Consider the following 13,288-nt stretch of genomic DNA (forward strand, 5'->3'; position numbering starts at 1 on the left):
AGTTTTCAAATAAATCATATGGCTACAGAAATTTCTCTGCTGGCGCAGGGTCTTGCCATCCTTGCCCTGTTGCTTTGCTTTGTATCAAGGTATGTATCTCATGTCATATGACTGCACGTATAAACATTTTAGTCAGGTGTGAAATAATAAAAAGTCAATTAAGAAAATGCAAAGTGAGTGAACAGAAAAAAATCCAGATCAATATTTGGTGTGTCCACTCTTTCCCTTCAAAACAGCGTTAATTCTTCTAGGTATACTTGCACACAGTTTTTTTTTGTTTAATGAGCTTGGCAAACATCTTGAAGAACTAACCCCAGTTCATGTGTGGATTTAGGCAGCCTCAGTTGTTTCTCTCTCCTTATGAAATCCCAGACAGACTCAATGATGTTGACATCTGGGCTCTATAGGGGCCATACCATCACTTCCAGGACTCCTTGTTCTTCTGTACACGGAAGATAGTTCTTGATGACTTTGGCTGTATGTTTGGGGTCGTTGTAATGCTGAAAAATAATTTGGGACCGATCAGATGCTTCCCTGATGGTATTGCATGAGGGATAAGTAGCTGCATGTACTGCAAAGAATTGGAGAGACCATTTATTCTCAACTCCATTTGCAGAAATACAGCCCCACACTTGGAAGGAACCTCCACTATGCTTCACTGTTGCCTGCAAATGCTCATTCTTGCCAAATATTTCAAATTTTGATTAGTCCAGAGCACCTGCTGCCATTTTTTCCTCTCTTCACCCCGGTTCCAAGCTTGGCCTTGTTTCCACATCAGAATTATGGCCTTTTGGCCGCAAGTCTTCCATGAAGACCACTTCTGAAAACACTTCTCCAGACAGTACGAATGTCCCACTGTTTTTTGCCAACGCTGAGCAGATGGCTCTGTTGGACGTCTTCCGATTGCAAAGGGAAGTAAGCGTGATGTGTGAGGTTTACTTGGCTGACCACTACATCTGTGGTCCTCAACATTACCCGTTTCTTTGTGCTTCTTCAAAACAACTCGGACATCTGGAAAGCTCTGTCTGGCTTTAAATTTCTGCCCAGAGGAGACCTAGCCAATGCAGTATAACTACCTTGTGTCTTGTTGCTGTGCTCAGTCTTGCCATCGTGTATCACTTTTGACAATAAACTGTTTTCAATAATCTCACTTTGTTGGGCTGTTCCTCACCCAATCTTATCCCTCATACACTGCTGTTTCAGTTTGTTTTTCAACCTACATAATAAATTGAGTATTATTAGCATCTGTGTGATATAGTTGTTTTTTCTTCTGTCCACTCGCTTTGCATTTTGTTGAATGATAAAAGTAAACTATTACATACATGTCTATGTTTCTCTTCGCTATCTACCAGCCTAAAGTTTTTAAAAAATTGGAGCTGGACGAAAGGTTCTGAAGTACATTAAACTTTACAGTTTATCTTATTGTATACAAAAGTGTACAGCAATTGTGACTATAAAGAGAATGGAAAAGGGTAATCAAGTACATTTCCCTATTTGTTTATTAATCAATGTGTGAAAAGTTTATATTGAATTTGGAATTTTTAGTTGGCAAAAATTGAGGTATTTCTTTCATCGGGTAGACAGAAAGCACAGGCTACGTTATACCATCAGCCAGCTCTTGAGTTAGAAAGTACACCTTGAGTTCTGTCTAAACAGACAATATGGCTTTTATTAATACTTCAAATCCATTCAGTCTAGATTAGTACAAGTTCCAGAATTCCGAATTATGAGCTTTACTGCAAACATCTGTGTATGAAATATGCATTATGTTATATTTGCTTCTCCTTTTTCCTTTCCTTCAGCGACTCCAGTGTTTCCGTGGTTTGCTTATTCACCAAAATGTTACTTTGTTATTCATTATTCTTTGCCTGGAGGGCAAATTTGGATATCACCAAACCACTTTTCCTGGGTGTGGTAAGGACATTACAATAATTTAAGAATTAGAATATACCGTATTTGCTCGATTATAAGACGACCCTGATTATAAGACGACCCCCCAAAATCTGAATATTAATTTAAGAAAAAAAGAAAATGCCTGATTATAAGACGACCCTATAGGAAAAAAAGTTTTACTAGTAAATATTAATTCATGTAAACTATTTTTTCATATTTAATAAAAGCTATGATTGAGAAAAATATTTTTTTGTTTCATGTCCTTTAATTTGCCAATCTGCCCCCCAGTTATGCACATCTGCCCCCCAGTTATGCACATCTGCCCCCAGAAATGCCTTATACCCCCTATATGCCACTCTGCCTCCCTGATATGCTTTTTACCCTCCTATATGCCACTCTGCCCATGATATGCCTTTTAACCCCCTATATGCCACTCTGGGGGGTTAAAAGGCATATCATGGGACAGATTGGCATATAGGGGGTATAAGGCATTTCTAGAGGCAGAGTGGCATATAGGGGGACACTTACACACCCAGACACTAATTTACCCACTTACATACCAAGACACTTACATACCCACTGTGACACACATACCCAGACACTGATATACCCACTCAGACACAATTCCAAACCAAGACACGCACTCAAGCAACTAAAGCACTTCACTCACCGCGATGGCTCAGCAGGCGCTTAGTAAACTGCGGCTCCCACGGCATTACAGCATGATGCGCTGTGACCCCGCCTCCTCCAGAGAATTAAAGCGGTAAATCTACCGGATCCGCCTTTGACTTTGTGATGGCACAGTGCCGTCCGGGTCCAATGGGGTCTTGCTTCTGGAGTGCCGTGCCAAGATCAATGATTTCCCTCAACCGGCTCTGCTCCCCGGCAGTGGGTCGGCTATCGCGGCGCGGAGGAGGCGCCCCCCCGTGCTGAGAGCACGCTATGCAGATAAAGGTACGCTGCTGCCCAGCGCTTTCACGCTTGCTGATAGACGCCTGGTAGCAGCTGAGGTTACCAGATTGGAGGATGCAGATTCCCTGCAGCGCTGCAGGGAATCTGGATCTTAGTCTCATAGTCAGACCTCTGTTTGAGGTCTGATTAGAAGACGACCCCGATTACAAGACGAGGGGTATTTTTCAGAAAAAAACCTCGTCTTATAATCGAGCAAATACGGTAATTGTTTTAAACTTACAATATTTTACATGTTTTTGTAGCATATTCATCAGCGTTCAGCACCTAGCTCTTAGGACATGTTGCTTGTATGGGTACACAAATATTTCAGTGGTCAGTTCCACCCTAAACATGCTTTCATGTATCTACCCTTTTACATCATAACATTGACCCCGACATGCCTACTATAGAAGGCTATATTAGCGATTCTACAAAGAAACAATTTCCTCCATGCGCTGAAATGTCTTTCCACTGATTGGCTGCTTAAGCAGTTGCTGTACGGTACTTCCAATGCAGAATCCCCCCATGTATTAGCAAAACAGACCACAGAAAATGTAAATGCATTCAACTGCTTATAATGGCTTGAATGCCCCTTTAATGGAAATATTTTTATCGTGTATTGATTTCCGCATCATATCAGGTCCCAGCACAATGGAGACAGTGAAGCGTGCCGATGTACAAATTATATATCAGAAAAATGTGTGTCGTAATGCTTTATATCATCAATGTTTATACCGTAGGTGGAGAGATTTTGGATGCAAAGCAACATTGTCGTTTGTGTTTTGGCTGGCCTTGGGCTTTCCTTGTTGACTGGCTCTTTGAAAACCAAAACCAACTACAGTCAACTGGTCCATTACTTAGAATGGATTTTTACTATTGCAGTCACTGCTTTGCACATTAGTGCTAATTACAGGTAACGTCCAACTCTATGTACACCGTCCTTGGTATTATTCTGTGATGCATATCCTTACACAAGCTCTCGTTAAAAGAAGGTCTTATTTTTTGTGATGGCTCTATTTGTCTCTAGATATTGTGATCAAAGCAACAATTATGTGGTTGATAACTTTGCAAGGAATATTTTGTCTTCGTTGCCAAATAACACACTGCTTTTGCTGAGGGGCGATCTGCCGGGCAATTCATTGCGATATCTTCACTATTGCGAAGGACTCCGTCCTGACATAGCCCTAGTGGACCAAGAGGTAAGATGTGTTAATATAATACAAATAACATGTGGAACTGTATATCTGTATGCGTGTCTATGCATACTGTTTGAATGCATAACATATATGTTAAAGTATAACCTGGAAAATATCTATAGGAATTGACCCTGAGTCCCTTCAAAACATTGCTTATAGCCTGTCAGGTGTACTCTATATCTACTTCTCAACTCTATTATTTCTAATAAAAGATAGTAGTAATTGGGTCACATTCATTTAAGCAGGTATTCCAGCTACAGTATGACATACTATTAAAAATAACAACTTATTGGGCCTGAGTGTAAGTGCATCAGTGAAACATAAAGGGAATTGGACCATGAACTCTAGTTGATTGCAGAAACCTTAGCATCACCAAGTATGCCCATTAAATGACTTAGATGTGTCACACAAGCGAGCCTGTAACTGCAAATGCATAGATAACGATCTTATTGAAATAATGCTCCATTCCATGTTGTGTTTTTTTAGGCTAGGTTTAGTCTGCCAAATAAACTAAAAAGGTACACGGAGTAAATGTAAAGTACTGGTCACAAAGTAATGTTTTTTTTTTTTTGCTCAAGAATCTCCATGTAGCAAAAATGACCTAGGTCTGCCCACATATGGTGTCCCATCCTGATTGATTACGTGACCTTGTTACATGGGTTATTAGAACTAAAAAAGGTTACCAATAATTCCCTAAACGTTTTTTTTTTGTTTTTTTTACAGATTTTTCAAATTATCTATTTTAAGCAAGGTGTAATTTGCAACACACATGTATTGGTCCTTCTTAAGTCGCTATGTCCTGGCAGTGACCCAGGGGCATGTTCTTGTTCTCCCTGCTGTGCCGCGATGCACGGCAGGGTTGCCTCTTACCTTGTCTGCCGTGCTGTTGGCACACGTTGGGAATCATCCTCTCCACCGACAGTGTGCAGTTCTGTGTATCATGTGCTACATATCAGCATTTAAAGGGCAACACATACCCAATCCTAATTGATGGGTCTGCGCTTCCCTCCCCTTAAATACCCTCACTGTCCTTATAGCCCTTGCCCATGCAAGAACTGTTTTTAGTCTCTGTGTGTTATTCCTTGGTATTGCCTTGTCCAGAGCCCTGCGCCGGTTTCCAGTTTATAGGCTTGACCACAAGTTTGTCTTATCCTATTGTACTGCTGCCTTTAGTTCCTGAACTATGTACCTGATCTCTGCTTGAACTTTATTCAAGCTTTATTCTTGTATCTTGACCTTGGCTTGGCTTGATTATTCCTGATTCTCCTGCACTTCTGTTTTTCCTGTGCCATATTAGGTGGGACCAACTCGGCACTGTGGATCCCTATCCTGACATCTATACCTGGCACTATCTATGGTGCTCATTTAGATTCAGTGTCACTAATAAATTATCTTGCATGTTAACAACATTTACTATACAGTTACTATGTATATTTTTTCTGTTGTGCAGATGATGACATATGATTGGTATTTACCAAAGATTGCAAAGCATATACCAAATGTCTATTTCCCTGGGAACCGATGGAATCCAGTAGAAACAAAACTTCCAGGTGGAACAGTCACATTTAACCTTCAGCACTTTCTCAAAGTAAATGAACAGTAAGCATTCTTACTTCTATGGATGAGACATATGATACCTGATGTATTTATTGAGATGTGATACATGGTCACAATTGCTGCATTTGTGACCTGTCTAGTCTCTTCTGTATAGCGGAAGCACAATAGAGTTGATTTCAAGTAAATCTTGAAACGGGTACAGCAAATATACAGCTGTCCAACTGTTTTTAATAACAAGTTTTGTGGTTCTGATGATGTCTAAGGTTGGCGCAAAATCAAGCTTGGTGTAATTCAGAAAGCCATTAAAGTACCTGTTAGCTAACCTTGATCATTCATGTTTGATGGACATTAATATCCAGCAATTTAGTTTGTTCTCTTTACCATCCGCCATGTACCAGCTCTCTACATTTGTAACGTGTTTTATTCCTCCAGTAGGGAGACGTTTGTTTGCATAGGATTACATGAAGGAGATCAAACCTGGAAAAGGAGCCATACGCTGTGGCCTTGGGGATCTTGTGAGAAACTTGTCCCCAAAAACATTGTTTTCGATGCTGAAGAATGGATCCGCCTTACTGGAAATTTGTATAACTGGACAGAGAAACATGGCAGGTATATGAGATGTCAAATGTGCACAAAGATTTTGTCCTGAAAGTTTTAGGACAAAAGGCCTATGGCCCCCAAGCTGAGTAGTGTGAGTAAAATCATTCTGATTTGGTAGAATGTACAGTTTCTTTTCCTACTGGCCATCCTTTTCCTCTATCGCTGCAATATCCCTCCGCTTTTCTTTCGTTTTTAATTACTGTTTCGTATCTTTTGACTAAATACAGTATGTTTTTTTCATAGTTTTGACCCTTCAACCTGGGAAGCTGTGGCAAATGATGAGATGTGGGAAGCAAGGTACAATTCTTTCTAGAATAATATACCTCTTTTACCTACTTTTATTTCCATGTATTCATTATTCTACAAATGTACTTAATTCTCAATTCCCATTCTTAATTGAATTGGCATAGTACTCTGTGAAACTGAATCCTGGTCTCATGCCTCTGTTCACTTTCCTCAACGTTTCTACTGTTTTTATTGTTTTAAGATAAATTCTCCCACTGTTGTCATGTCTCTCTTGACAATTATTTTTCCATTTTAGAACTAAAACAGCGTTCTTTATCTTTGAACTTGCCGAAACAGTCCAAGTGTCTCCACCTGTCAGAGATCAGCTGTATTTCTATGCTTATAAGGTATATTGGTTTCATTTTATGTATTTTCTAGGTGATAAATTAATCTATAATATTTAGAATATAGAATGTTTAATCAACCAATCCCTTCTATAGCTCATGTTTATGAATGTAATGTTATTTACTTTTTTATGACGAATACAATTTTTTTTTCTCTTCAGTTATACAAAGATGTTATAAATACTTATGATAATCATCCAGTAAACTGGCACAAAAACTATGCCATTGCTTGTGAACGAATGTTACGCCAACAAAGAACAGACATTGATATTGAAATTCTTCTAATTGAGACAATCAAACACTTTGGCAAATACAGTAGAAAAGCGAAGGAAGACAATCAGAGGGAGGCGATAATTCAGGCAGTGAAATACCTGAAAGATGAATTACTCCGACTAAGAGAAATTAAAAGAAGTGCAAAAGACAACAATGCTTAATGGTATATATTTTTTTCTTCTTTTGAAGCACAAGGTCCATATCTGTGAAGCTATGAATTGTCCAAAATCCTTAAAGCCAATTATTGGCTCAGGTGTTTTGCCAAAATATCGCATGAAAGACATTCTTGTCTTTTAAAAGACATTCCTGTTCTCGGAAATGTTTACATGAAAAAGATAGGTGTCAGCAGTACAGTCTTAGAAGCCGCTGATACCAAGCTTCGGGGATTTAACCAGCTCTGTCCAGAGCCCACAATGAAAAAGCACAACCCCCTTGCCCAGATTTCTGCACAAATTATAAAACCAGCTACAGAATACTTAAGAATATAGAAAATAACAAAAAAATGTTTATGCGAAGGAGGTCAGTTGAATGCTGAAATATATGTAAACCACATAATGTAACCATTGCTACAAAGCTGTTCTTGAACCACTGGACCATGTTAAAAAATGTTTACAGACCGTGTCATAGGCTTTTTTTTTTTGCGGTCGTAACGTGTAAGGTATTTATAGCTCGCCCTTTAACAATAAAAAAATTTTTATGTTTAAAGAATTTGTGTATTATGAGATTCATGCAAGGGGTCTCGAGGGACATGTCAAAATTATGAAAAACATTATTACTACAAAATGCAGTAAACATTTTTGCGAAATGCATCAGGTATCACATGATATCATAACTCATTTTCCAGAAGTTAGTTCTTTTAAAGCTACTTATAGCAGCTTATCTTAGCCATGTCTTTTTGATTGTGGCTTGGCATCAAATGATCCTAATTGAGTAAAATTTTCTTGTATTCCAACTAAAGTATAGTTCTTGTGCTCTTCTTGAAAAGTTGGTTTGTATGAAGCTGAAAACACACAAGTTATTCCTGGCAGATCCTTAAGAAAGCGTTTGGGGGACCTTTGCAATCAATCCTGCCTGAACCACCCTATACACTCCACTGGCTCCCAATTACCTTTAGAATTAAATTTAAAATCCTGGTACTGCCCCCCATAATACTGTTCCTTCATACATTTCTGACCTCATTAGCAAATACTCTCCTACTCAATCCCTACGTTCTTCCCGTGGGCTAAGGATCTCCTCCTCACTTATCACCTCTTCCTTTTCCCGTCTACAAAATTTCACTCGAGCTGCCCCATATCTCTGGAATCTACTTCCACCGAACCATCAGCATTCACCCTCCCTCCCGACATTCAAGAAACATCTAAAAACCCACTTCTTCAGAGAAGCCGCACCATCTTAGCTGCTAGAACCTCGTTGTCACTGATACAACCACCACACTACCTCTCACCCTTTCTCTGTGTCTTATGTTTGTCATCCCATTCCCTCAAGATTGTAAGCTTGTGAGCCGAGCTCTATCCACCTAATGTGTCAGTCTGTCAATTCTGGTCTTGTCATATCCCTTGAATTTATGTATTGTATTAAGCGCTGTGTGAACGTTGTTGGCGTTATATAAATAAAAGATAATAATAATTTACCTTTGGCGCTGTATAGACCTGCGCCAGGGCTCACTCAGCAGCCGCAAAATTCACTACAAGGCACCGAGATATGATGTCATATCCTAGCATTTTGTCTTAAAGGCGCACAGTGCCTTATAGTGCAGTCTATGAAGGTTGAGCTGAGCCAGCACAGCCTCCATGGTGTAAATGTGCGGGTTGGGGAGATCAGAGACCCATTGGGGGGCAGGACACTGGGGGGTTTTCAGCAGGGGTGCTGTTGCTCCCCAGGACCTGTCACTTTAGGCCTAGTTGGCCTAGGCCAGGATAACTTACTGCCAGTGTGTAGTGATATTTTGGTGGGAGAGATGCACGAAGATCACTGTATACGGTAATATACATCCGGCATAGTCTGATCTCTCCAAGAAAGCATGCTGTGTGCACTTAGGGTATGTGCTGGTCGGCATTCACTGAGATCCCCGATTATGGTATTATTAGTCCGTGTGAGGGGGTCGGATGTTGAACAGACTGCTCCTGGGATCTGTCACTGGGTTTGTTGATGACCAACAGTTAAGGGACTGGTTACACTGGGAGAGGTTTAAAGTCCAATTGGACTGCAGCACAGCACTTTGATTTTACCCTAATCCCTGCCCTGCATTACTGACAGGTCCCACGGCGACAACCCTTTTAATGTCTGTGCATGTATATGCGCATATATATATATATATATATATATATATATATACCCCGTATTTGCTCGATTATAAGACGAGGTTTTTTCCAGAGCAAATGCTCTGAAAAATACCCCTCGTCTTATAATCGAGGTGGTCTTCTAATCAGACCTCAAAAAAAATTCTGCTGAGGCCATGCTGCTTAGCGGTGCTTTGGTCGTGAGCAGCGTCTCTGCTATTAGCAGAAGGAGAACAGGAAGCTAGCAAAGTCCTCACATAACTCTACCTCCCCCCTCCTTCCTCTGGGGGCGGGGCCAGAGAAGTTGCTCGCACAGCCGGGCCTCTGCAGAAGTCTTCGAGTGAGAGATCTGCAGTTCAGTTAAGGGGGAGGGTTTTTGTGATTAATGTGTGAAGTATGTGTGATTAACCCCTTAACGACCTTTGCCGTCCTGAACCGTCAAAAAATTAAATAAGCTTAGAAAGTGATCAACAATCACTTTCTTCGCTTAAACGGCGTTGCTGTAATGCCTCGATGTCGAGGCATTACATAAAGGCCGAGATCGGCATCGGGGGCCATGTCTGGCCCCTCCCCGGGGCGTCAACAGCCGCCATACATTGTACGATCGCCTCCTAAACTTAAATGGTGTCGCTGGAATGCCTCGATCAGGAGGCATCCAGCGACACCAAACACTCACCTGAGGATGGACTGTGACCGCTCCGGAGAGCGGTCACAGCCGCAGCTGCCGGCGATCTTCGCCATTAGCAAGATGGCGGCGGCTCGGGGAAAAAAAACAATAAAGATGAAAGAGTTCGCTAGATGGTCTCCAGACCCTCTAGAGAACTCTGGCTCCACTTGCAGGTTGAATACAGGTACTGCATTCAACCATGCAAGTCAATGGAGCCCAGCCTTCTAATCACAATGTGCTAACATTTAAAAATAATTATGCAGTGATGTCACTAGATGAACCATCCAGTACCAGCAAAATGTGTAAAAAAATATAAAAAAAGTATTAAAAAAATAAAATAAAAAAATAAAGTTTATTATTTTGAGCAAGTGCTAAAATTTCTCAAAAATCTCAACAAAGAGTTAAAATAAAAGCACTTCAAATACCCAAGGGGTGTCTAATATAAAAAAAATGGCTGATGGGGTAAATTGGAGTGGCCGAGCTCAAAGATAGGGAATAGGTACAGAATGACCAAAATGGAGAAAAAAAGCGCACTTCCCAAATGTGGCATTTTAAATCTCAAACAACACGGCAAACCCATGCATGTCGGGTATCACTGCACTCAGGAGATGTTCCTGAAAACACATTGGGGTGTTGTTTGACAGTGACATATACCAGAACCTGTATATCTATAACTAAAGTACAATTTGTGTGAAAAAAAAAAATAAAAAAAATTACTATTACAAAGTTTGACAAAGTGTAGTTGTATAATTGGTGCATGGAAAGGGTTAAAATAACAGCATTTGGAATACCCTGGGGTGTCTATTTTTCAAAAATATATGGTTTGACGGGGTTAAATTGAGTTAACTGGCTTCAAAGATATTCCAAAGAGGAGATGGAGGCAGAATGACCAAATGACCACCTGAATTACGCATGCCCCAAAAGTAGCCTTTTACCAGCCAAACAATCTGACAAACCCATGCATGTGGGGTATCGCTGTACTCAGGAGATGTTCCTGAACACACATTGGGGTGTTGTTTGACAGTGACATATACCAGAACCTGTATATCTATAACTAAAGTACAATTTGTGTGGAAAAAAAAATAAAAAAAATTACTATTACAAAGTTTGACAAAGTGTGGTTGTATAACTGTTGCATGGAAAGGGTTAAAATAACAGCATTTGAAATACTCTGGGGTGTCTAGTTTTCAAAAATATATGGTTTGAATGGGTTAAATTGAGTTAACCGGCTTCAAAGATGTTCCAAAGAGGAGATGGAGGCAGACTGACCAGATTTGTTAAAAAAGGTTTGGAAAACATAAAACGCTGCTTGTACTTATTGCCCTATAACTTACAAAAAACAGCAAAAAAACATAAAAACATTGGGTATTTCTAAACTCAGGATAAGTAGTAGAATCTATTTAGCTAGTTTTTTTACTTGCTTTTTTAGGTGAGTAAAAGATTTTTCAAATAAAAGTCATAAAATGTGTTTTTTTTCAATTTTTCACCATGTTTTTTTTATTTTTTTTATAGTAAATAAGATGATACGATCAAAATAATGGTATCTGAAGAAAGCCCATCTTGTCCTGAAAAAAAAACAATATATAACTTATGTGGGTACACTAAATAGGTGAGGAGAAAATTACAGCTGAACACAAGCACCACAAAAGTATTAAAACAGCCTCGGTCCCACAGGGTACAAAAAGAAAAAAGAGCCCGGTCCTTAAGGGGTTAATGGAATGAATGAGTATTTAAATGTTTGTGAATGAGTGTGTGTGTGATAGCATGGATGTGTAAGGGGGGTGGTGGTGGTAGCATGGCATAGGGAGGCTGTAATCCCACTACTATCATCCCCAGGTTCCAGCATGTACTGGCTGCCTTGGCTTGATAGGAGTGTGATTGCTGTTAGCAGTTATATATATATATTTATATATATACCTCCAGAAATGCATTTTAACCCCCTATATGCCACTCAGCCCCATGTTATGCCTTTTAACCCCCTATATGCCACTATAAGGCATATGGGGCAGAGGGGCATATAGGGGGTTAAAAGGCATTTCATGGGACAGAGTGGCAAATAGGGGGGTATAAGGCATTTCTGGGGGCAGAGTGGCAAGCCTGGGGGCAGATGTTCATACCTGGGGGGGGCAGGTTGGCAAATAAAAGGAAATAAAAAAATATATATTTTTCTCAATCATAGCTTTTAAATATGAAAAAATAGTTTACAGGAATTAATATTTACTACTTTTCCTATGGGGTAGTCTTATATTCAGGCTTTTTGTTTTTTTCCTAAATTAATATTTTGATTTTGGGGGGTCGTCTTATAATCGAGCAAATACGGTGTATGTGTATATATATATATATATATATATAAAATATAACATCTCTATAATATCCGTGTGTGCTTTAGTACTACATACTATTTGCCTATCATCTGCCTATCTGCCTCCTCCCTCCTCCCATACACCACTCTGCCTCCTTCCTCCTCCCATACACCACTCTGCCTCCTCCCGCCTCCCATACACCACTCTGCCTCCTCCCCCTCCCATACACCACTCTGCCTCCTCCCCCCTCCCATACACCATTCTGCCTCCTCCCCCTCCCATACACCACTCTGCCTCCTCCCCCCTCCCATACACCATTCTGCCTCCTCCCCCTCCCATACACCACTCTGCCTCCTCTCCCTCCCATACACCACTCTGCCTCCTCCCCCTCCCATACACTATATATATATATATATATATATATATATATATATATATATATATATATATATATATATATATACACTGTTGTTCAAAAGTTTGGGGTCATTTGTCATTGTTTTCCATGAAAACAGCTATTTCTAGCTGTAAAGTTTTCTAATGATTAATTAGCCTTTTAAGCTTAAACTTGGATTAGCGAGCACAACGTGCCATTGGAACATAGTGATGGGATTGATAAAGGGCCTCTGTACACCTATGAAGATATACCATTAAAAATCAGCCATTTCCCGCTACAATAGTCGTTTAAAACACTAAATTTATTTCCATTTGATGGACAAAAGTTTGTTTTCTATTAAAAACAAGGAAATTTCTATGTGATCCCAAACTTTTGAACAGCAGTATGCATGTGTAAATATATATATATATATATACACATATAAATATATATATATACATAAATTCATACATGTTTTTTGTTTTTACTGTCTGTGTAAGTATATATTTTTTTAAGAATTAAAGTGTGATTCATGGCCAATCAGGTTTGTGTACACCTTATCTA

At 39.7% G+C, this 13,288-nt stretch overlaps 1 protein-coding gene across 1 annotated transcript in view; it reads left to right on the forward strand.

Annotated features, from left to right (window-relative positions):
- Nucleotides 1–7,382, forward strand: part of TMEM260 (transmembrane protein 260) — a 28,056-nt gene extending 20,674 nt beyond the window's left edge. Inside the window, exons 9-17 of the mRNA XM_053475426.1 lie at nt 3–89; nt 1,803–1,914; nt 3,585–3,757; nt 3,872–4,043; nt 5,491–5,639; nt 6,030–6,206; nt 6,441–6,494; nt 6,739–6,829; nt 6,988–7,382. Of these exons, the coding sequence (XP_053331401.1) occupies nt 3–89; nt 1,803–1,914; nt 3,585–3,757; nt 3,872–4,043; nt 5,491–5,639; nt 6,030–6,206; nt 6,441–6,494; nt 6,739–6,829; nt 6,988–7,260 (1,288 nt within the window). The 3' untranslated portion in view covers nt 7,261–7,382. The remainder of the gene's footprint in view (nt 1–2; nt 90–1,802; nt 1,915–3,584; nt 3,758–3,871; nt 4,044–5,490; nt 5,640–6,029; nt 6,207–6,440; nt 6,495–6,738; nt 6,830–6,987) is intronic.
- Nucleotides 7,383–13,288: the final 5,906 nt, after the last annotated feature.

The sequence above is a fragment of the Spea bombifrons genome, chromosome 9 (assembly GCF_027358695.1).
Source record: "Spea bombifrons isolate aSpeBom1 chromosome 9, aSpeBom1.2.pri, whole genome shotgun sequence".
Lineage (NCBI taxonomy): Eukaryota > Metazoa > Chordata > Amphibia > Anura > Pelobatidae > Spea > Spea bombifrons.